The sequence below is a fragment of the Chiloscyllium plagiosum genome, unplaced genomic scaffold, assembly GCF_037043375.1.
Source record: "Chiloscyllium plagiosum isolate Xiang-an unplaced genomic scaffold, Cpla_swu_hap1 HiC_scaffold_8, whole genome shotgun sequence".
Taxonomy (NCBI): domain Eukaryota; kingdom Metazoa; phylum Chordata; class Chondrichthyes; order Orectolobiformes; family Hemiscylliidae; genus Chiloscyllium; species Chiloscyllium plagiosum.
Window position 1 is genome coordinate 95,039,024 of NW_028270146.1, and position 25,380 is coordinate 95,064,403.

The 25,380-nt window shown below is 49.7% G+C and overlaps 2 protein-coding genes across 5 annotated transcripts in view; one reads left to right on the top strand and one right to left on the bottom strand.

Moving 5' to 3' along the window:
- pigh (phosphatidylinositol glycan anchor biosynthesis, class H) overlaps window positions 1–25,380 on the top strand; it is a 127,285-nt gene that overhangs the window by 51,940 nt on the left and 49,965 nt on the right. The window lies entirely within an intron of this gene.
- Window positions 1–25,380, bottom strand: part of plekhh1 (pleckstrin homology, MyTH4 and FERM domain containing H1) — a 171,956-nt gene that overhangs the window by 25,255 nt on the left and 121,321 nt on the right. For all 4 annotated transcript variants that reach the window (XM_087990124.1, XM_087990123.1, XM_043698224.2 and 1 more), the window contains 9 exons: window positions 22,942–23,039; window positions 18,959–19,136; window positions 17,484–17,639; window positions 16,623–16,720; window positions 15,731–15,872; window positions 12,023–12,165; window positions 10,383–10,512; window positions 6,445–6,531; window positions 3,680–3,826 (listed from right to left, as the gene is read on the bottom strand). In XM_087990124.1, the coding sequence (XP_087846250.1) occupies window positions 3,680–3,826; window positions 6,445–6,531; window positions 10,383–10,512; window positions 12,023–12,165; window positions 15,731–15,872; window positions 16,623–16,720; window positions 17,484–17,639; window positions 18,959–19,136; window positions 22,942–23,039 (1,179 nt within the window). The remainder of the gene's footprint in view (window positions 1–3,679; window positions 3,827–6,444; window positions 6,532–10,382; window positions 10,513–12,022; window positions 12,166–15,730; window positions 15,873–16,622; window positions 16,721–17,483; window positions 17,640–18,958; window positions 19,137–22,941; window positions 23,040–25,380) is intronic.

Genomic DNA, 25,380 nt, shown 5'->3' on the forward strand with positions numbered 1-25,380 from the left:
AGGGGGAGAGAGAGCAGAGGAGGAGAGCGAGAGCACACGGGACAGTGAGAGAGCGCACGGGGGGAGAGCGAGAGCACACAGGGGGAGAGCAAGAGCACACGGGAACAGTGAGAGAGCGCACGGGGGGAGAGCGAAAGCACACAGGGGGTGAGCAAGAGCACACGGGGACAGTGAGAGAGCGCGGGGGGTAGAGTGAGAGAGCGCGGGAGGAGAGTGAGAGAGCGCAGGAGGAGAGCGAGAGCACACAGGGGGACAGTGAGAGAGCGCGCGGGGGACAGTGAGAGAGCGCGCGGGGGACAGCAAGAGAGAAGGCGGGGGATAGGGAGAGAGCACGGGACAGCGACACAGCGCTGGGGACAGTGAGAGAGCACGGAGGACAGTGATTGAGCGCGGGGGACAGCAAAAAGCGCAGAGGATAGGGAGAGAGCGTGGTGGACAGGGAGAGAGCGCCGGGGGACAGGGAGAGAGCACCAGGGGACAGGGAGAGAGCGCCGGGGGACAGGGAGAGAGCACCGGGGGACAGGGAGAGAGCGCCGGGGGACAGGGAGAGAGCGCCGGGGGACAGGGAGAGCGCCGGGGGACAGGGAGAGAGCGCCGGGGGACAGGGAGAGAGCGCCGGGGGACAGGGAGAGAGCGCCGGGGGACAGGGAGAGAGCGCGGGGGGACAGGGAGAGAGCGCGGGGGGACAGGGAGAGAGCACGGGGGGGAGAGTGAGAGCACGCGTGGGGGAGAGTCGGAGAGTGAGCACACGGGGGACAGTGAGAGAGAGCGTGGGGGGAGAGCGAGAGCACACGGGGACAGTGAGAGAGAGCGCAGGGGAGAGTGAGAGCACACAGGGGGACAGTGAGCGAGAGCACACGGGGACAGTGAGAGAGCGCGGGGGGGAGAGTGAGAGCACGTGGGGGACAGTGAGAGAGAGCGCAGGGGGCAAGAGCACACAGGGGAACAGTGAGAGAGCGCGGGGGGTGAGCGAGAGCACACGGGGGACAGTGAGAGACAGCGCAGGGGGAGAGCGAGAGCACACGGACAGTGAGAGAGAGCGCAGGGGGAGAGCGAGAGCACACGGGGGACAGTGAGAGAGAGCGCGGGGGGAGAGCGAGAGCACACGGGGGACAGAGAGAGAGCGCGGGGGGAGAGCGAGAGCACATGGGACAGAGAGAGAGCACAGGGGGAGGGCGAGAGCACATGCGACTGAGAGCGCAGGGGGAGAGCGTGAGCACATGGTACTGAGAGAGAGCGCGGGGGGAGAGCGAGAGCACACGGGGGACAGTGAGAGAGAGCGCCGGGGGAGAGAGAGAGCACATGGTACTGAGAGAGAGCGCGGGGGGAGAGCGAGAGCACATGGGACTGAGAGAGAGCGCGGGGGGAGAGCGAGAGCACACGAGACTGAGAGAGAGCGTGGGGGGAGAGAGAGAGCACACGGGGGACAGTGAGAGAGAGCGCCGGGGGAGAGAGAGAGCACATGGTACTGAGAGAGAGCGCGGGAAAAGAGCGAGAACACATGGTACTGAGAGAGAGCGCGGGGGGAGAGCGAGAGCACACGGGGAACAGTGAGAGAGAGCGCGGGGGGAGAGCGAGAACACATGGTACTGAGAGAGAGCGCGGGGGGAGAGCGAGAGCACACGGGGAACAGTGAGAGAGAGCGCAGGGGGAGAGTGAGAGCACACGGGGGACAGTGAGAGAGAGCGCAGGGGAAGAGCGAGAGCACACTGGGGACAGTGAGAGAGCGAGAGCACACGGGGGACAGTGACAGAGAGCGCAAGGGGAGTGCGAGAGCACACGGGGGACAGTGAGAGAGCGCGGGGGGAGAGCGAGAGCACACGGGGGACAGTGAGAGAGAGCGCGGGGGGGAGAGCGAGAGCACACGCGGTGGAGAGCATGAGCACACGGGGACAGTGAGAGACAGTGCAGGGGGAGAGTGAGAGCACACGGGGACAGTGAGAGACAGTGCAGGGGGAGAGTGAGAGCACACGGGGACAGTGAGAGAGAGTGCAGGGGGAGAGTGAGGGCACACGGGGACAGTGAGAGAGAGTGCAGGGGGAGAGTGAGAGCACACGGGGACAGTGAGAGAGAGTGCAGGGGGAGAGTGAGAGCACACGGGGACAGTGAGAGAGAGTGCAGGGGGAGAGTGAGAGCACACGGGGACAGTGAGAGAGAGTGCAGGGGGAGAGTGAGAGCACACGGGGGACAGTGAGAGAGAGTGCAGGGGGAGAGTGAGAGCACACGGGGACAGTGAGAGAGAGTGCAGGGGGAGAGTGAGAGCACACGGGGGACAGTGAGAGAGAGTGCAGGGGGAGAGTGAGAGCACACGGGGGACAGTGAGAGAGAGCGCGGGGGAGAGCGAGAGCACACGCGGTGGAGAGCAAGAGCACACGGGGACAGTGAGAGAGAGTGCAGGGGGAGAGTGAGAGCACACGGGGACAGAGAGAGAGCGCAGGGGGAGAAAGAGCACACGGTAACAGTGAGAGAGAGTGCAGGGGGAGAGCGAGAGCATACGGGGGGAGAGTCAGAGCATATGGGGGACAGTGAGAGAGAGCTTGGGGGGAGAGCGAGAGCACACGGGGGACAGTGAGAGAGCGCAGGGGGAGAGAGAGAGCAGAGGAGGAGAGCGAGAGCACACGGGACAGTGAGAGAGCGCACGGGGGGAGAGCGAGAGCACACAGGGGGAGAGCAAGAGCACACGGGAACAGTGAGAGAGCGCACGGGGGGAGAGCGAGAGCACACAGGGGGCGAGCAAGAGCACACGGGGACAGTGAGAGAGCGCGGGGGGAGAGTGAGAGAGCGCAGGAGGAGAGTGAGAGAGCGCAGGAGGAGAGCGAGAGCACACAGGGGGACAGTGAGAGAGCGCGCGGGGGACAGCGAGAGAGAGGGCGGGGGATAGGGAGAGAGCACGGGACAGCGACACAGCGCTGGGGACAGTGAGAGAGCACGGACGACAGTGATTGAGCGCGGGGGACAGCAAAAAGCGCAGAGGATAGGGAGAGAGCGTGGTGGACAGGGAGAGAGCGCCGGGGGACAGGGAGAGAGCACCCGGGGACAGGGAGAGAGCACCGGGGGACAGGGAGAGAGCGCCGGGGGACAGGGAGAGAGCGCCGGGGGACAGGGAGAGAGCGCCGGGGGACAGGGAGAGAGCGCGGGGGGCAGGGAGAGAGCGCCGGGGGACAGGGAGAGAGCGCCGGGGGACAGGGAGAGTGCCGGGGGACAGGGAGAGAGCGCCGGGGGACAGGGAGAGAGCGCCGGGGGACAGGGAGAGAGCGCCGGGGGACAGGGAGAGCGCCGGGGGACAGGGAGAGAGCGCCGGGGGACAGGAAGAGAGCGCCGGGGGACAAGGAGAGAGCGCCGGGGAACAGGGAGAGAGCGCCGGGGGACAGGGAGAGAGCGCCGGGGGACAGGGAGAGAGCGCCGGGGGACAGGGAGAGAGCGCCGGGGGACAGGGAGAGAGCGCCGGGGGACAGGGAGAGAGCCAGCCAATGTGGAGGAAATTGAGCTCATGGTCTCCTGGTAACTGCATCGGTGTTGAGTGTGGAGAGACGGAACCCTTGTGCAGAATGCAAGCCCAGCATGGCTGAGCACTACAGAAGGACTGCCACGTCAAATTATTAACTTATTTCCTTATCTTTCTACTTTGTAGTAGGTATCTTGTCTCAGTAACAGAGTGATCAATCTGAAACCCCCTTACCTTGGGTTTCACCATAGCAAACACCAGTTTCTCAATGGTGCTTCGTACCGGGTTCCCCTCCTTGGCTTTGCTGACCACCATCATAAAGTCATCGCGACAACCTCCGAACGTCAGGACTGACGGATAGGGATAATTTACCACGGGATGCTGAAAGCCACAAAAAGGACACCATCTGTCAGGGACCGACCTGCTGCTCCACAGTGACAGGGATCGCAAAGACACTGCATCACTCAGTGTAGGCTTCCTTTGAATCAGGCAGACATATCAATCCTCGCAGCCAATTTCTGGCCTCACGGGGGACCTCAGTAAGAAGTCTGTGAAATCTGGGCTGTTTTTGTTTTAGACCCCCACTGTTGGCGACTGATATTCCAGTGGGAAACCAGGTCGGGTCAGGTTGCTTTGTGATCGAAGGGCTGGTTACAAGGAGCAGCACAGTAAGCCACCCTTGCTGGTGCTCAGACTTGTTAACAAACTAATAAGTTCTCTGTCGAGAAAGGCTGGAGGACGGGGAGCCAGGCCGGGGGATCCTAGTGCTGGCTTTCCCCAGTTTGGCTGTACACAAGTTCTTGGGAGGTGAATTACAATGTTTGGGTGTGATCTTCCACCTCCTGCATCTCCCTTTCCTTTTACAACACCAGGTTTTTGTGGTTTGGTTAACTTCCTCGTTATTGACAGCCCCTCATTTACAGGCATTGAAGCCCTGCCTTCCCTATTCAATTTTCTTCATAATTCACGCTTGGCAAAAACAACACTTTTCTGTTGTGCCTTTCAATTCCAAGCTATAGTTTGTGTTTTATATTATATATATTCGATTAGATTAGATTAGATTACTTACAGTGTGGAAACAGGCCCTTCGGCCCAACAAGTCCACACCGCCCCGCCGAAGCGCAACCCACCCCTACATTTACCCCTTACCTAACACTACGGGCAATTTAGCATGGCCAATTCACCTAACCTACACATCTTTGGAAACCGGAGCACCCGGAGGAAACCCACGCAGACACGGGGAGAATGTGCAAACTCCACACAGTCAGTCGCCTGAGGCGGGAATTGAACCCGGGTCTCTGGCGCTGTGAGGCAGCAGTGCTAACCACTGTGCCACCGTGCCGCCCACAAATTCCCTACAGATTTGTACTGTTTATGGTATAGAACTTTGAGGCATGTCGCTGCATTATTCCCAGCAGCAGTCTATTGAAGTACACTTGCCATGGAGTCTAGGTCCTGCCCAGAATCTGTGGGAGATGGGGAAGCTGGTTATACTGCAGCTGCTACACATTCTAGCTGGCCAGGAAACTCTCCCAACTCTGCTGTGGGTGCACGTGAGCTTGCCTGTGCTGTAACACACCTTCCAAGCCCACTGAGTCCTGGAGTAGGACCTGTGGCTCAGGTGAAGTAACACTAGCGGATCACCAGACCTCCTGTACCAGCATCAGGACAACTGAAAGGCGTTATCCACTGGTATTAAAACAGCAACACACTTGTGAATATGGCAAATCAAACCGATGATTAAAACTGACTGTGGAAATCTTTTGAACGGTAGAGTTTATATAGTGATACACAAGTTTTAATAACTGCATGTGACAAGGCTGGATTGATTAGAGGGTTTTCAGCTGTCAATTGTTATTCACATCTTTACATTAACTTGAGTGCCCCCGTCATATTTTAAATAACTCAAGTTTGCAGGTAATTATGTTAATGCACTGCGGAGAAGTGTATTTTGACTATATTGAAGCATTGAGCTGGGAGAGATGGGTAAGGTTTCATTCTGTCAGTCACGAGCAGTTTCAATCAATAATGACAAGGTTGGGAGGTGGGTTCCTTCCTTAATGCCTGTGAAGGTAACAGTTTGTTGCAAAACAAATTCTTAAAGCGTTTTCAGGTGCTTCAATAAAGCTTTAGTTCAAGATTAAACAGGCTGCTAATGAGGTTTATAAACCAACTAACGAATTGTGCTGATGTTTAAAAATAACTTGTGATTTACAACATCAAATCTCTCTTCTAAGTTTGTCTTCTGGTTTCTGAGACAGTGGGGGCTGACATTACTGCTCTGAATAATGATGGTTTGGTGAAAGTCTGTATCTGGAAGAGAGTGATAGAGGGCGATGTTTTATATCCCTTTATGGGTTAGGCCTATATGAAGCTTAAATAATCCTATCCCCAGGTCGGGGTCTATTTGACATGAACCAACCTACAGTTTTAGGACCAGCTAACCTGTGCTGGATTGATAAGCTTTCAATCAATGAGGAATACAGGGACAGGTCAGCCGGTACAGTCCTACCTCTGGTCCAGAAGCACCAGGTTCAAGACCCAAGCTGAGGACTTGAGGGCCACAGACGTTGTGTCAGAACACAGTCACAGGGTTCACCGAGGTTTTCCGCATGAGATACACAGACAGACAGACACACACGCGCAGACAGACACATGCACGCACACTCACACACGAACACACGAACACATGCAGTCAGATACAAATAGACACACAGGCAGACAGATACACACACAGATGCATAGACACGCACAAGCAGACAGACTCTCACACACAGACAGACAGACACACACAGACACAGACAGACACACACAGTCACAGATACACACAGACACAGAGACAGACAGACACACATAGACACAGACACAGATACACACACACAGGATAGGCTGACTGTCCACCTGTGGGAGTGACAGTACCATCCCACCAAACCCACTTGCTCGTGGTCAGCCTGCAACAGACTGAAACTGACCTTGTGTCTTCCAAAGCGGATACATACCATTGTGCTGCATTCCAGAATGTTGACACCATCTTCATTCACTGCCAACCACACAGGCTTCTCATCGAGGGGGGAAGGAGCAACCGGCTGCAGAGAGATGAAAAGGGTGGTTTAGAGTCTCACAGAGACACTCACTCGATTCAAAGGGAACTGTCAAACAGGCCTCACTGGAGGCAGAAAGCCAGTAGAGCAACCTTGCTTATTTCCTCCATCAGGTTAGCGACATGACATTACACTGTGTCACACTAACCTTGCCTATTCCTTCCAGGCTAGTCCCACACTTCTCGGAAGAAAAATGGCTGAAACTCTTCATCAGAGACTCACTAGTTCCCTAGTGTGATGTTCCCAAGTCATGGTGACGAAACATCTGAAAACAAACCTTGCAGCTCAGTGAGCTAACTTACATCCATATCATCAACCTGAGCTACAAATCTTCTCAAACATCACTGGCTGAAACTCTGCTACACTGGAGTATGTCAGCGCTTTCCTGTGCACTAGTTTGACTCTCAGCCAGGGAAAAACAGACCGACTGGGAAACCAACATGACAATAATCACAGAGGAGGAGTAGGCCACTCAGCCTCTGGAGACTGTTCGGCTCACTGTGACTGATTCACCTCAGCGCTGGTTCCCCGTAACGCCATCGTATCGCTTGACGTGCGTCAATGGGTGAGCCTCCCTGGCCCAGAATCCCGAAGAGTGGCCAGTTTCAGAATGAAGCAATTCCTCCTCAGCTAGTCCTCAATGACCTGGTCCTTATTTCAAGACATTGTCTGGTTGTAGAAACACCCCCCCACCCCACCATCCAGGGTAAACATGTACCCAGGTACAGAGAAATGTTTTGTTTTGCGTGCAGTACAGGCAGATGATACCATACACAGTGTGTTAGGGTAATAGAACAGAGCGAATGTTACAGCTGCAGAGAAGGTGCACACAGAGCGAGATCAACATTAAATTTGAATTTTGAGAGGTCTGTTCAGAAGTCTAATAACAGCGGGGAAGAAGATGTACTTGAATCTGTTGGTACGGTGTTTAAGCTTCTGTATCTTTTGCCCAATGGAAGAGGTTGGAAGAGATTATAACCGGGGTGGGAGGGGCCTTTGATGATGTCGCTGCCTTCCCCAGGCAGTGAGAAGTATAGCTGGAGTCAATGGATGGAAGGCTGGCTTGTGTGATGGACTGGGCTGTGTTCACAACTCTCTGTAGTTTCTTATGGTCCTGGGCAGAGCAGTTTCCGTCCCAAGCAACTGATTTGTCCAGATGGAATAATTTCTACCATTTTATTATTTTTTCAACCTCTAGCTGGTGCGATCTGAAGTTTGTAAACTCTGAACCTTCTTTCCACGCTCAGTTCATCGATTCCCTTTTTGTAATCTACTCTCTTGCATTCTCTTTAACTTATCCCAACCTCCCCCACTTGATCCTTCTTTAACTATTGAGCGTAAAGCGCTCTCTGCTGCTCTCGTGGTACACCTTGCCTGAGCACTGGTCCCAGCACCTGGCCATCCTTACAGCTGAGCCCTTATTTTCTCCAGCAGTGGTGACAATGCCCAATGGATTAAAACCCATCTCTCCTCCACATTTAACCCTCCAATCTCATTCTCATGGCTCCGGTAACAATCCAGACATCTAAGTTACTGCAGCTTTTAAAGAAGCTTTACTACCTGTCATTACGTTACACTGCTATAAATTGCTCGAGTTCTCATTTCAGATATTGTGCTAATTCTGTGCGGCAAACTTTAAGAAGGATGTCAAGGTCTTGTCAAGGCGTGTAGAAGACCTTTATACTATCAGGATCTGATTTGGACAGGGCCAAGTGAACAGAACAGTGACCTTTACGTGGTGTTCAATAACCTGACCAACGCCTTTGACAGCACAAACCATGAAGACTCTGTAGAAGGTGCTATACAAATATAGCTGCTCTGAATACACACTCATGATGGTACGATGGCCAGCATGGTGCAAAACAGTGTCTTAGCAGACACGTTTCCTGTTACCAATCCGCAATTCTGACAGTTATCTGCTTTTTGGCGTTGCAATTAAAAGCCTCACTGTAATGAGCCTGTTCAATCTGCGAAGGTTTGAGGCCTTTCAGACTTGCACAAAGGTCACAGGGAAGTGTTACTGTGCCAACTCGCACTTTCTGACAAACTTGCTCCCTTAGCGTAAATGCTGCAGGAAGTCCAGCCACTTGTTGACCCACTGTGTCCAACACTTCAGCCCTATTATAAACATTATATGGCGGGGGGGGGGGGGGGGGGTGGTATTGATGCACTTAATGGGAAAGCAGGACAAGCAGATGCGAGAGAAGGGGATCAGATGGGAACAATGTGCAAGGAAGTTCAAGTGAAGTCTAAATACCAGGGGTGATGGGTTGGGCTGAATGGCCTGCTTTTGAGTGCCGTATATCCAATGTAATCCGCCATTAGCTTCATTTCTGTGGAGAGAGAAGGGAACCTGGGATTGTTCTTCAAGGAGGCCATTAAAATAAATAGAGAGCAGAGGAAAACAGTAATTTTTTTGCACAGTTGATCAGTCTGCTCTGAAAGGCAATGCCTGAAAGTATGTTCAGCAGCGCTTTTCAACATGCATTTGGACAAGTACTTGAAAAGGAAAACTAGCAGGAAAACGAGGGTGGGATACCAAAGAATTCCGGTTGGAATTCTGGATGTGAATTTGTTCAATCTGGAAAACACCCCACAGAATGATACAGCACAGAAACTTGAGACTGAGACACTGTGAGTACAAAAGAGGTGGGTTTGAAAGACAGTCTCTTAACAAAGGAGGGGAGGCAGACAGGTATAGGGAGGGAATTCCAAAACTTCGGGTTCAGGCAACTGCAGACACGGCAGAAACAGAAACAGACATCGCTGGAAAAGCTCAGCAGGTTTGGCAGCATCCGTGGAGAGAAACCAGAGTTAACGTTTCGGGTTCAGTGATGTTTCCTCAGAACCGATGGCAGCTAGGAAAATTGTTATGGGGTGCTCCAGAGAAGCTCGTTACCAGCTGGAAGAACAGCACCTCGTTTTCCGCTTGGGAACTCTACAGCCTTCTGGATTCAATAGTGCGTACAACAACTGAGCGGCTCGAGGCACCTTCCCCCATGTTCTGATAGTCAATCTCCACACAACCAGCCTTGTTATCACACAGTCTGCTACTACATACAACCCATTGTTAGCCACTAACAGTCCCCATTAGTAGCTATTCATTCTCCCAGGCAGAAGTGGGTACTGCAGATGCTGGAGATCAGAGTCAAGATTATAGAGTGGTGTTGGAAAAGCACAGCAGGTCAGGCAGCATCCGAGGAGCAGGGAAATCGACGTTCCGGGCAAAAGCCCTTCATCAGGAATTTCCTGATTCCATTAACATGGATCAACAGCAACCTCTGGTGGTGCATACCAAGCAGTGCAAGGATTCCTGAGGAAGGGCTTTTGCCCGAAACGTCGATTTTTCCTGGTTCTCAGATGCTGCCTGGCCTGCTGTACTTTTCCAGCACCACTTTAACCTTGATTCATTCTCCCAGGCTGACTGTTATCCACTTCTTTGTCTGTCCAACAGTCCTTCTCTCGCTTTGGGCTCTATCCCTACCTATTGCTTACATCGTACCCCGTCCCATCCTAGCTTTTGCAGAAAAACCAACACTTTCCTCGTTACCATCAGTTCTGAGGAAGGGTCACTCGACCTGATACGTTCCGATGTTGAAAGTATGCAGTCTTAGTGAGGGAGAGGATCAACTACCAACTGTCATGATCTTTAAATTCTACCTTGTGTGTGAGTGAGAGTGTGAGAGAACGAGTGTGTCTGATGCGTGTGTCTGTCTGCACGTGTGCATCTGTGTGCGCGTGTGTGTCTGCGCGTCTGCGGGGCAGGGGTGAAGGGTACCCAGAGCTCCTGAGGTAACTATTTGCTGTGGCCCTTGTCACATTGATTCAGGTTTTACCTTCGCCGTGAAAAGTTTTGCTCCAAAGAATGGCCACTTGCGAACGACAGTCAGGTAGATTCGCACGCAGTCAGCTCCACTGCAACCTCTCAGAAGCATCCACTTTGTGGCCAGTGTGTCTGCCAGTCGCCTGTTTGAATAGAGATGGCCAGCATCACACAGAGAAACAGCACTATGGTTATCTAGGTTAAGGACAGGTGTCGATCCACACTCATAAACTGTTACCTTCACCTGACTGGCCCTCCCCTCCCTGATTATCACTCTCTTGGACGGTTGGAAATACTGCAACATTTGGAACAGAAGGTGGTTGCTGTTTCAGCTCCTCTGTTCCAGAATTCAGTCAGATCATGGCTGATCCACAACTCAATTCCATTCTCCCGCCATCGCTCCGTGTTCCTTGAGGTTGTCACTTAAAGAAAAAGACAACCATCTGCCCATAGGCACCGAGTGTCCCATCCCAACACCACGGCCTCCTCAGATAGCATTTCCAATGGCCTTCCCTTTCTGTGGAAAAGGAAGCCCCGTATGTAACTTCCTGACCTTTCAATCTAAATTATCTTTCCTTTGTCTTGACTCCCTGCTACAGTCAGATGAAATAGTTCCTTCATAGATACCTTCCTGAATCCTTTAAATAGTTGAAACACATTCCATCTTTAAAGCTTAAGGGAATACAATCCTGCTCTATCCAACGTGCCCTCATAACATGAGCTTATTAATCACAGCAGGGGCGGCACGGTGGCTCAGCGGTTCGCACTGCTGCATCACAGGTCCAGCGCCTGGGTTCGATTCTAGCCTCGGGCGACTCTCTGCGTGGAGTTTGCACATTCTCCCCCGCGTCTGCGCGGGTTTCCTCCGGGTGCTCTGCTTTCCTCCCACAATCCAAAACTGTGCAGGTCAGGGTGAATTGGCCATGCTAAATTGTCCCATAGTGTTAGATGCATCAGTCAGAGGCAAATGGGTCTCAGTGGGGTACTCTTTGGAGGGTCGGTGTGGACTGGTTGGGCCAAATGGCCTGTTTCCATACTGTAGGGAATCTAATCTAATCAAATTTAATTTATTCTGGTCCATGGTTACAGCAGCCTCTCCAAGATCAACATACCCTCCTTGAGGGGCAGTGGTCTGCACACATACAATACCTACCTACAATATGTGGTTGTAGGACCTTCTACAATATATGAATAATAGCAGCTCAACAGCACTTTCCTAAGGTGACGTTCAGGCACAGTTTGCCCACTTGCTAAATCTAAAAATGTTCCCTCCCACATTACTGACTGAACTCAGACACTGCTCTACAGGGCGCTCAGTTGTGTTATCCAAAGGCATGAATAAATAGTGAGTGGGTAGGGCCCCAACCCAGATCATTACGGTACAACACTAGTCACTCACGAGTACATCATCATTATTACTGCTCTATCCACCCAGCCAATCTTCGAACCCCAAGCCAAAACCTTGCTTTCAGTTCCAATGAGCCGTGATTTCAGCTGACAGTCCCTTGTCAACTATTTCCTAACTCGAGATTGAATCAGACAAAGGCCTGCGGATGTTACACTGCTCTCAAGCTACGTCATGGATTTTACTTGGTAAAGGTTGAGAATGCCCTGGTACGGTCAAAGAATCGGGGAAGTCGAGGCCAGGCCTACCTGATCTGCTGGTGTGTACATCCTTGTCTGTAGTGCTTGGGATAGAATTTCTCCAGAACCTGCTGCAGAAACTGCTGGGTCTTCGACTGGGAGCTGCTCCCGGGACTGGAAGGGATCGGGCGTGCCAGATCACCGTACTCCACCTATAGGAACCACACCAGCACACATTACAAACCCTGAAATATCACCATGAGTATCCTGTGGCCCTCACCACCAACAGAAAGTGGCAGCACTGTCTACCATCTAAAAGATGCACTGCAGCAACTCAGCAAGAGATTTCCATCAGCAACACCTTCCAAATCCAAGTCTCTACTGGAGTGGCACAGTGGCTCAGTGGTTAGCATTGCTGCCTCACAACACCAGGGACTCAGGCTCGATTCCAGCCTTGGGGTGACTGTGTGGAGTTTGCACATTCTCCCTGTGTCTGCGTGGGTTTCCTCCAGGTGCTCCGGTTTCCTCCCAGAGTCCAAAAATGTGCAGGTCAGGTGGATTGGCCGTGCTAAATTGCCCATAGTGTTCAGGGATGTGCCAGTTGGGTGGTTTGCCCATGGGAAATGCAGGGTTACAGGGATGGGATGGTCTTCGGAGGGATGGTGTGGACCTGATGGCCTGCTTCCGCACTGCAGGGATTCTATGAAGGGCAGGGGCAGCAGATACATGGGAACACCACCACATGCAATTTCCCCTCCTAGCCATCCTGACTTGAAAATATATTCCATTCCTTCAGTGTTGCTGGGCCAAAATCCTGGAATTCCCTTCTTAACGACATTGTACATCTCCCTACATGCCAAGGAAGTGGCTCTGCACCATCTTCTCAAGGATAACCAAGAATGGGTACCTATCTACGTGAACCAGGAGGGGCTGGTTTCAATCTCCGAACAGGCCGAAAGGAAAACACCTGACTAGGGGATGGCCAATGACGCTCAGAACCACCAAGAGGAGGTAGTTCCTGGACATTTGCTGGGAAGCCATTAAAAAAATACAAAGCAGTAGGTCCACCCTGCAGAATCACCCGCACTGGCCTGTGGATGTACTAGGCGCTTCTGCAGGGAAACACAGCCCGCAAGTTGGTGACAGGAGGAACTGGGGTCAGTCACTGAGCCTTTGACACTGTTCTGCCATTCAGTCAGATCACAGCTGCCTTGTCCTTGCCCCCACCCACCCACCATCCCCATATCCCTTGATTCTCTGATCCACATTCAGAAGCTGTGGAGCGGAGCTGGTATCAGTACAGGATGGTTTAGAACGATCACCCAGTGCAGCAACCGGCCACAAACCAAGTCCACTCTACCCTGAGCCAGCAACGCAGAGGCCAAAGATTATTCTCCTGAGAGGTACAGGGCAGTTTTACTAGATATGTGAGAAATTGGACGGTTGTGATTAAACTAAACAAAGAGAAACTACTCCCACAGCAAGGGGGGGTGTGGGGGGGGGGGCGCAGGTTTCAGATAATTGATAAAATGACAAGGGACAACATTTAAGAGGCATTTGGATGGATATATGAATACGAAGGGTTTGGAGGGATATGGGCCGGGTGCTGGCAGGTGGGACTAGATTGGGTTGGGACATCTGGTCAGCATGGACGGGTTGGACCGAAGGGTCTGTTTCCGTGCTGTACATCTCTATGACAACATGAGACAAACGTTTTACACACAAGAGTTACAATTCAAAACACCTCAGCTGAAAATGTGGCAGAAGCAGTTTAGAAAGTCGCTTTCAGAAGAAAATTAGATAAAGGGAAATATAACATCAGGGTTACGAGACACCAAGACAGTGGGTCTAATTGGAAATCCCTTTCTACAATAAGGGTCAAATGGTTTCGCTCTATACTGTAAGGTTCGAGGAAGGGAATTGATGTATTATTATCAGGTTCATACCTCTGAGCAAAGGAAAGGTATTTAATCAATTCACCAGTGTTCCTGGTCACAAATATTGCCCAGTGTCCTCTGTAGGAAGATATATGAACAAGCACAATACAGAGGAACCTCGATTATCCGAACGAGATGGATGAGCACTATTTCGTTCAGGTAATTGATTATTCGGTAAATCGATTCAATGCCTTTCCTCTGGGACTCGGAGTTTTCTGTAAAGCCTGCTCCCTGTTCAGGGGATAAGGCAGCATCACAGCGCGCCCGCGAGCCCCCCCCCCTGCTCCCCCACAGCCCTGTCCAACATTGCCCCCCCCGCCTGCCCCCAAACCCCATCCAACACCGCCTACTGCCCCCTCCTGCACCCCTGCGCGCCCCACCCCCTCTCCGGGGCAGCCAGACTGGACACCAATAACAAGACAGCTGCTGCTGCCTTTCGGGGGTAGGGGGGTGTCTCCAAATAGCGCGCGTGCACACACACACACAACTTTTCACTGCAACTGTTTGACAGGTTCCACCTCTGCCCTGTACAGGACAGTGTTGGAGAGATTGAGCTGAAAACGTGTTGCTGGAAAAGCGCAGCAGGTCAGGCAGCATCCAAGGAACAGGAGAAACGACGTTTCAGGCATGAGCCCTTCTTCAGGAATGTTGGAGAGATTACCTGGGGAAAGGGTGTTTTGGGTACACGCCTGTGTAGACCTTCAGGGAAAGTGTGGGGGGGAGAAAGAGAGAGAGAGAGAGCACGCGGGAGGTCAGTCATTTAGAGACAGTGCCTGCGCTCCCAGGACTGTTCTCAGCAGCACGTTTAATTACTGTAAACGAAAGACACAATCAGTGTTGGACACATGTCTTTGATGTAATGTTTCTGTCGGGACCTCGAGGTCACCTTCGGATGATCCGATTTTCGGATAATCGAGGTTCCTCTGTATTACATACGTGGGGAGATGAAGGCCTACTGGTATTACTGTCGGACTGTTAATCCAGAGACCCATTTAATGTGCTGGGAACCCAGGTTTGAATCCTGCCACGGCAGATAATGGAATCTGAGTTCATTAAAAGTCTGAGAATTCAGAACCTAAGGATGATCACGAATCCATTGTCGGGAGAACCCCATCTGGATCACTAATGCCCTTTAGGGAAGGAAAGTGCTGTCCTGACCTGGTCTGGCCTACAATGTGACTCTAGGGCCACAGCAACATGGCTCCTAATCGTCCCTCTGGGCCACAATGGAGCATCACATCCCGGGCCAGTGACACCCACATACTGGGAACGAAGAAGATAAAAAGTATTGGGTGGTCAAATCCTTCAAGAAGGAAGGCAACTTGGATGAAATAATGTACAGGTACATGACTGTTAATAGGCAGTAGCCAAATCCACTCTCATCTACCAGTGCCGAGTCGATGGGGACTGAAGGGCCTTACCTGTACTGCATGATTCTATGGAGGAAAACATGGAAAATTAAAACCAGGGTGTCTGGGGTATTCTTACACACACCATGGCAAGGTAGACACAACAGAAAGGGTGGGATAAAAGCAGAACAGAGGTGATCATGCAGGAGAAAGAAACGGCACAGCGATGGACAGAGTGACAGAAGGATCAGAGAGAAGAGCAACAAGGAAGCATGAGAATGAGAGCGAGAGGGGAGATATGGGAGCGTGCTATAGGGGCAGGGGGGCATTTACCTGACAAAGGAAAAGCAGCATGAAACACAGAGGAAAGAACAAGTGAGAGAGAATAGGACTGGAGTCGGAATGGCCCTTTGAACAAACAGCTTGAACAGCTTTGCTTCCTGATACCTGCAACAGTAATACACATTAGACTCTCCGAGCCAGACGCTAACCTGGGCCATTAAGGCAGTCACCTCCAAGGCCAGGTCTTTATTCACAGGGAATCGTCCGTTCACCACCTCGTCATTAACCTGATAGGTCAGCAGGAGGCGCTCTCGCTCTGTTTCGCCCTTCGCCTGAGCTCTGAAATACATCCTGTGCCAAACAACAGAACCAGTGTCATCAGATGACCAACAAGACAGCAAAGCCCACAGTGGGTGTGCCTCAGTCCCAGGTCTGTGGGGAAACAGCCTGCAGTATGTATTCAGGCTCACCCAGCAGTGGATGAGGAATACCTCACAATCTGATTCAGAATTACTCAGCTTCAGTTTTGTAACGGTACACATCACTGTGTGGCCACAAGATGGGGCTGGAGGCACATGTCAGTGAGAATCAATGGGTGAACAGTTAATTTAACTGTCCATCATTGACAATACTGGGAATATAGGACAGACAATGACCAAAATATCTCGCATATAATCAAACTATTCTGTAATAGCAGAATACAAGATTGTAAGGCAGCACAGTACGTTATAAACTCAGAGATTTGGCATAGGCTGTGTATTAATTACTAGGATATGCCACTGTTATATGTGAAACACAGATACAGTACATCATGTGGTATATGATAATTATAGAAATAATGTACTGTGGTGTATACTCTCAACATGAGGATAACTCTGTAGAGTGCTTTATAAACACAGGGATAATGCACTCTAGAGTGTGTTATAAACATTGGGATAATTCACAATGAAGTACATTATAAATATGGGGTGAATGCAATGTAGAGTGTGTTATAAAGGTAGGGACATCATACTGGCAGAGGGATAAGGCATGATAGTGTATAGTATAAACAGAGGCATAATGCTTTGTGGGATATGATGATCTGTCAATCTACGATCTTACCTGCTTTTATACATCAGTCGGACAATCCTGTTCCCTTCATATTTACCGGGGTGCAGTTCCTTTAGTGCTTGTTCCCATTTTGAAATCACATCACAAATCTTCAAGAAATAATTATTGAAATGGTTAAAATTCCTCTGGTACAGCAATGACAGATTCTGACATTACCTTAAAGACTCTACTCATCAGTTAGTATAACCATATTTCAGTGACTCAATACCACATTAAATAGATCCAATTGGACTGAGTACAGATCTGACTTTGTGACAGCTTGACTGAATCAGTACACAAGATTCACAGGTAAAAGGAGTGTGGGGTGTATCAGTGTTACAGTGAGGGGTATATCAGTGTTACAGTGAGGGGTGTGGGGTATATCAGTGTTACAGTGAGGGGTGTAGGGTATATCGGTGTTACAGTGAGAGGTGTGGTGTATATCAGTGTTACAGTGAGGAATGTGGGGTATATTAGTGTTACAGTGAGGGGCATGGGATATATCGGTGTTACAGTAAGGGGTGTGGGGTATATCAGTGTTACAGTGAGGGGTGTGGGGTATATGTGTGTTACAGTGATGGGTGTGGGGTATATCGGTGTTTCAGTGAGGGGTGTGGGGTGTATCGCTGTTACAGTGAGGAGTGTGGGGTATATCGCTGTTACATTGAGGGGTGTGAGGTATATCGGTGTTACAGTGAGGGGTGTGGGGTATATCGGTGTTACAGTGAGGGGTGTGGGGTATATCGCTGTTGCAGTGAGGGGTGTGGGGTGTATCGGTGTTATAGTGAGGGCTGTCGGGTTCATGACGGATGAGTGATGGAGTGGGTCCAGATTCTACAGGGGTGGCCATGACAGTGAATAAAGTTGTCTTACCTTCACGGTGCCCTGCAGACAATGTTCCAAATCCTTTCCAGAAGGATCATCGGTAAAGAGTGCGAATCCCGAATGTAACGGTTTTCTCATCCCTATTTCCTGGTTGAGCGTGTGCAAGAATTCCTCAACTGTCGTGGATCCATCAAAGCCCACAACCTGAGCAAACAGGAAATGGACCAGAGCTGGTTTCAAATTTGACCCAATGTGTCAAGACTTGGATTGTAGACTGACCCAAAAGCTGGGCGCAAATCATCTCTCAACTCTGGACCGGGTTATTCAATGGCTGACTAACCCCCAACTCTGGAAAGAGCAAAGCATCGAGTATCTCCAAGAATATCCAATCCTTACTCATGAGGAGAACGTACAAATGAGAATTCAATGGCCGTCTCATCTTCAAATTCCATGAGAACACCACAGCGAATTAGAGTCATTGCCATAGTCAGACAGCATGGAAATGGACGCTTTGGTCCAACCCATCCATGATGACCTGGTTTCTCCAACTAAACTTGTCCCACTTGCCTGTGTTTGGTCCATATCCCTTTAAACTCATCCCACCTGGCACCCCGCCCCCACCCCCCCCCCCCCCCCCCCCCCCCCACTTGCCTGGATGGGTGCAGCTCCAACAACATTCAAGAAGCTTGACACCATCCAGGACAAAGTAGCCCGCTTGATTGGCACCACACCCACTTCCTCCACTCCCGGAAGTAGCATAAGTGTGTACTACCTACGAGACGCACTGTAGAAATTCACCAAAGATCCTCAGACAGCACCTTCCAAACCCACGAGCACTTCCATCCAGATGGACAAGGGCAACAGATAAATGGGAGCATCACCACCTTCAATTTCCCCTCCAAACCACTCACCATCCTGACTTGGAAATATATCACTGTTCCTTCAGTGTCACTGGGTCAAGATCCAGACTTCCCTCCCTCAGGGCATTGTGGGTCAACCCACAGCAGATGAACTGCAGTGGTTCAAGATGGCAGCTCACCCCCACCTTCTCAAGGGGCAACTAGGGACGGGCAACAAATGCTGGCCCAGCCAGCGATGCTCACATTCCACAGACGAATAGAAAAAAAAACTTCCCTATTCATGCACGAACAATTGTCCTCTAACCCTGTTCAAGCGATTCAGCATTGCCAACTTCACACACAAACATGTGGAATAACGTAACCCAGCATACAGGGAGATGCCGATGACTTACTGCAATACAACTGATCACTGCCCAGAGAAAGGACACTATCCCAAATTTACAACTAGGGTTTCAGCTATTTCTTTACCATTTCTCTGCGTAAGGGTCTCACTGCTGGGCTGCACAGTGGCATTGAATTATAAGGCTGGATCTACACTGTCACTGCTGCAAAATCATATGCATTTTAAATAACACGGAGAGGGAAGATTAACCCGAAAGCAAGGCCACGGATTCCTTAGGAACAGCTCTCCTGAATCAAGGACACTGACAGCGTGTGACTGACCTGGTAAGTCCCGTTCATGAAATGGACCGGGATACTGAAAGGCAGGGAATGGTGGTAAGGATTCCGTAGGAGGATTGACATTATCTCCATCCGAGATGGCTTGGCTTCCCGATCCCCATTCCGCAGGGTCCGCTCCGCCGACCTCTGGCAGTAGATGGAGTATTTACCGATCTCAGTCCTGCGACGGGCCAGAAGAGAACTGAGTCATCAATGCTCAGTAGCCTCCATGCTTTCCCCGTGAATAATTGTCATGCTGATGGCTGGCTTGGGGACGACGCTCCGCGCAGGGGTAGGCCAGACCGAGATTTATGTGCAAATCTAGCAAATACCCAATCGGTTTGTCCTTGCATGAGTGTTTCTGACAAGATTGGAACTTATTATCCATCTCTGCTCTGACAAGCTAAAGTTGGGTCTTCTTCTTAGAGAGCACTCACAGTACAGAAACAGGCGATTCGGCCTATTCTGGGGTTGATACTTGACACAAACTTTGAACCATCGTACCGAATTTTAGTGGCAGTTTGATACAACTGGTTACTATGAAGGCAATTAAAAGTCAATCACAATGGCATAGAACTGGAGACACATAGAAGGGTGACTATTAATCAAGGACTGGGTCATTCAGTAAGATAAACACTACATTATTATACCCTGTAGGATACAAGGAGCTACCTCAAGCGTGGCGATCACGAGCTTGACACAAAGGGTGATTTACTCCAAGTTTTTATTCATTCACTGGCCTAGGTCAGCATCCACTGCCCATCCCTAATTGCCCAGTGGACAATTCAGAGTCAACCATGTTGCTGTTGGTCTGGAGTGACATGTTAGGCCATACCGGGTAAGGATGGCTGTTTCCTTCCCTAAAGGACACTAGTGAGCCAGATGGGGTTTTCCCAATCAACAATCACAGTCAGCATTAGACTTGTAATCCCAGATTTTTCTTTTTTATTTTGAATTCAAATTCCACCATCTGCTGTGGTGGGATCCAAACCCAGGTCCCCAGAACGTTTCCTGGGAATCTGGATTAGTGATCTATTGATAATACCGTTGGGTCATCACCTCCCTTAATGAAGTGTAAACTATGCTACACTTCACCTGGGAATGCTTGACAGAGCGTGAAACATGGGAAGGAGTTCCAAATCTCAGCCGGGTCCTTCAGTGATCTTGGGTAAAACTTTGGGAGAGAGACTCAGGAGCTAACCAGCAATGCCTGTCTGAAATTAGTTCCAACACAACAGTCATTCCCCTATCAGGACCTGTGACTACAACAAGCCAGCCATGATTCACAACAAGTTGGTTTGCAGGTGCAGCAGGTAATTAAGAAGGCAAATGGAATATCGTCCTTCATTGCTCAAGGGATGGAGTTTAAATGCAGGGAGGTTGTGATGCAGCTGTATAGGGTGCTGGTGAGACCACACCTGGAGTACTGTGTATAGTTTTGGTCTCCTTTCTTGAGCAAGGATGTACTGGTACTGGAGGGGGTGCAGAGGAGGCTCACTGGGCTGGTTCCAGAGTTGAGGGGGTTGGTTTATGAGGAGAGACTGAGTAGACTGAGGGATTATATTCATTCGAATTTAGAAGAATGAGGGAGAATCTTATAGAAATGTATAAAATTATGAAGGGAATAGATAAGGATAGGAAGCAGGGAGGGTGAAACTAGAACTAGGGGACACAGCCTCGAAATAAGGGGGAGCAGATTTAGGACGGTGCTGAGGAGGAACCTCTTCACCCGGAGGGTTGTGAATCTGTGGAATTCCCTGCCCAGGGAAGGGGTTGCGGCTTCCTGGTTGAATGTTTTTAAGGCAAAGATAGATTTTTGAACAGTAAAGGAATTAGGGGTTGTGGTGAACGGGCGGGTAAGTGGAGCTGAGGCCATGAATAAAGATCATCGGTGATCTTATTGAATGGCGGGGCAGGCTCAAAGGGGCCAGATGACCTACTCCTAATGTTCTTACGTTCAGACATGCAATGTTGTGGAAAAGATTTTTCCTCACTGGGAATTTGGTATGGCTGACTGAAGGAGAAAGACAGAAGACAGCAATATTTGTAAAGGACTGGGAGATAGGGCAACCTATGATGATGGAACGACACAGAACCAAAAAGCAGACGTTAGTCAGTTCCGATGCAGTAGGAAATGGCCATTCGGTGTTCCATTTGCATACACTTCATGTCAGGAATAAAAGAATGACTAGGGTAGGAATAGGTCCAGTCAAGGATAGTAGTTGGAAGTTGCATGTGGAGGCGGAAGAGATTGGGGAGACACTGAATGAATACTTTTCTTCAGTATTTACTCAGGAACAGGGCATTGTCGTCGATGTGAATACTGAGTCACAAATAAGTAGAATGGATGGCTTTGAGGTATGTAGAGAAGAGGTGTTGGAAATCCTGGAAAAGGTGAAAATAGATAAGTCCCCTGGGCCTGATGGCATTTATCCTAGGATTCTCTGGGAAGCAAGGGAGGAGATTGCAGAGCCATTGGCCTTGATTTTTATGTCCTCTTTGTCTACAGGAGTAGTGCCAGAAGACTGGAGGATAGCAAATGTGGTTCCCTTGTTCAAAAAGGGGAGTAGGGATAACCCTAGTAACTATAGGCCGGTGAGTCTCACTTCTGTTGTGGGCAAAGTCTTAGAGAGAATTGTAAGGGATAGGATTTATGCACATCTGGATAGGAATAATGTGATCAAGGATAGTCAGCCTGGTTTTGTGAAGGGCAGGTCGTGCCTCACAAACCTTATTGAATTCTTTGAAAAGGTGACGAAGGAGGTTGATGAGGGGAAAGCGGTAGATGTGGTGTATATGGATTTTAGTAAGGCGTTTGATAAGGTTCCCCATGATAGGCTACTGCAGAAAATACGGAGATATGGCATTGAGGGTGAGTTGGAGGTTTGGATTAGGAATTGGCTGGATGGAAGAAGACAGAGGGTAGTAGTTGATGGCAAAGTTTCTTCATGGAGTGCCGTCACTAGCGGTGTTCCGCAAGGATCTGTTTTGGGACCATTGCTGTTTGTCATTTTTATAAATGACCTGGAAGAGGGGTTAGAAGGTTGGGTGAGCAAGTTTGCGGATGATACGAAAGTCAGAGGAGTTGTTGACAGTGAGGAAGGATGTGGCAGGTTACAGCAGGATATAGAGAAGCTGCAGAGCTGGGCAGAAAGGTGGCAAATGGAATTCAATGTAGCTAAGTGTGAGGTGATTCACTTTGGGAAGAATAACAAAAAGATGGGGTACTGGGCTAATGGTCGGATACTTGGTAGTGTGGATGAGCAGAGGGATCTTGGTGTCCATGTACACAGATCTCTGAAAGTTGCCACCCAGGTAAATAGTGCGGTGAGGAAGGCATATGGCGTACTGGCTTTTATTGGTAGAGGAATTGAGTTCCGGAGTCCTGAGGTCATGATGCAGTTGTATAAGACTCTGGTGCGGCCGCATCTGGAATATTGTGTGCAGTTTTGGTCGCCATACTATAGGAAGGATGTGGAGGCACTGGAACGGGTGCAGAGGAGGTTTACCAGGATGTTGCCTGGTATGGAAGGAAGATCGTATGAGGAAAGACTGAGACACTTGGGGCTGTTTTCATTAGAGAAAAGAAGGTTTAGGGGTGACTTGATTGAGGTGTACAAGATGATTAGGGGTTAGATAGGGTTGACAGTGTGAACCTTTTCCCGCGTATGGAGTCGGGTATTACAAGGGGGCATAGCTTTAAATTAAGGGGGGGTAGATATAGGACTGAAGTTAGGGGTAGGTTCTTCACTCAGCGAGTTGTAAGTTCATGGAATGCCCTGCCAGTAGCAGTGGTGGACTCTCCCTCTTTATGGGCATTTAAGCGGGCATTGGATAGGTATATGGAGGATAATGGGTTAGTATAGGTTAGGTGGGCTTGGATCGGCGCAACATCGAGGGCCAAAGGGCCTGTACTGGGCTGTATTCTTCTATGTTCTATGTCACACAGTTTGACCCTTATGTACAATGCAGCAGGTGCCTCCTACCTGGGGTCAGCATGGCGCTGCAGGTGAAGTTTCAGATACCACAGGAAGTGATGCTGGGGAAGGAAAAGAGCAACGCACAGAGCCAGGAGCTGCCAGCACTGCAGGGAGAGTAAAACGCCACAGTTAGAAGTTTTCACTTTGTATTTTAAGTGATCAATACTGGTTCAAGTGATTCTGCCACAGACTGCCCACTAAGGCTCTCACAGCAGAGATAGCAAGCCAGCCAGTACACCAAGTACAAATGCAAATCTCCTGTTTATCATAAAATTAATAAAATTGTATGCACAGACTTTTGCATTTACAAATTACCCAACAGATACAGCCACAGAGAAAATGTTTGTTCATTAACAAGCCAGTGTGTTACCTTTAGTCAGTTTCCTTTTCAGTTTCTGCACGTTGCATAAAATAAACCCTTTAAATCATACAAGTCTCTTAACAGTGCATGCACACATTGTCATTGGCTATTTGTTTGGTATCTGCTCGTTTTGAAGGCATTGGTCTCCCTCCAGGAGTGTCATTCACATGGAGAGTGCTGGTGATGTGGTAAAATGGTGCTGTTGATCCATTTCCATTTTTCTGTGGCTGATGGGCATTCTGTAATCTGGGCCAGTGGTACAGTTTCACTAGTTGTACCATGATGTCTATGGTTGCAAAGATATACCTGGTCATTTGTTTAGTTGAGGTGATAACAGCTCAAAACAGGTTCCGAATTGCTATTCGGACTGGCTTTTGACGAGAATGTTGAATGTTTGCACTCTGACTGGCTCTCTAGTGCTCACCTCTGGCAATGACTTAGCCATTTTATCAAAGTGAAATTTGGCCGCCATTGAGACTTTTCGCCCATGTCTCACGTCCATTACTTCAGGCTTCGGTGGCAGTTTCACGACTGGGAGAATGTTCTGGGTGTGGTGTGACATTCCTCTGTAGCTCGCTGAGCTTAGTGTTTATAGAGTCATAAGGTTGTACAGCACGGAAACAGACCTTTAAACTCATCCATGTTGACCAGATATTCTAAATTAATCTAGTCCCATTTGCCAGCATTTGGGCCATATCCCTCTAAACCCTCCATATTCACGTAATTATCCAGATGCCTTTAAATGTTGCAAATGCACCAGCCTCCACCACTTCCTCTGGCAGCTCATTCCATACACGCTCTTGTCTCCCTCAGTCTCAAGATAATTCCTTAATGGCTTGCACTTAGGCATCTCTTGTCTCATCTATTTACTCAATTCCTTTCTGACAAGATGCATCTTGGACTACCACTTCATCTGTGTCCGCCCTAAACTCTTTGATAGCAACAAGTGTGTTCTTGGTGCTTTCAGGCCAACGTTTCCTCACTCCTCCCTGCAGTATTTGATGTGTGACATCATGCTGTACTGTCTGCTTGATTTCAGCAAGTCAGTTATCTTTCCCATTCTGCTAAACTGACACCTTACAGAATGTGGAGCTGCTGCTTTCACTGCATTCTGGGAGATGTCACACTCCCTTGTAGTGGTCAAAACAAAAACATTCACCAGAGGGTGGACAAAGTTAAAAATCACACAACACCAGGTTAGAGTCTAACAGGTTTATTGGAAGCACTAGCTTTCGGAGCACTGCGAACAACCACCTGATGAAGCAGCGTCGCTCCGGAAGCTAGTGCTTCCAAATAAACCTGTTGGACTATAACCTGATGTTGTGCGATTTATAACTTTGTACAGCCCAGTCCAACACTGGCATCTCCAAATCATGACTACCAGAGGGAGTGCTATTCCCAACACCAATGTCTACAATGTATGTTTGTTACCACTGCTTTTCCTCACATCCAGATAGAAACAAAATTGCATTCCTTGCAGACACTTGGAACAGATAGAGGCGGTTTCAGGAAGTGGCTTATAGGTGAACAACGCTGTCGCTTTGTCTCTCCCAAAGGAATGGTGCTCAAAATAGTCACAAGCAAAGACAATGGCCAGGCGCTCTTTTGTCATCTGAGCATTGTTCAGTTTGCATGAAAGGTCTGGATGCAAAAAGGATTGCTGCCACAGATTGCTCCCTGGCATCACACCACAGGGTGATTTAGCACGGACGTACCGCAGCACTGACACGGCCATGACTAGCTGTTTAATGTAAAGTGAAAGCTGCTTCTTGTTCTGTGCCCCATACCATGGAACATCTTTTGCACTGAGCTTGTGTACAGGTTCATATCCTCCGATGACAATTACACAAGAACTTTGCTAAGTCATTCATAAATCCAACAAATCATTGCCTTGCTTTCACCTCCTTTGGTTGCTGCACCTCTGCTTCAGCTCTCACCTCGTTAGGATCTGGACAAAGTCTTTCCGCTGTCAGTAAGGGACCTGTGTGTTTGACTTCAGGCATCTGATTCAACTTGACTCACCACATAAACACTGGCTACAAGAGCAGGTCAGAAGCTAGGAATACTGTAGTGAGTAACCTCCT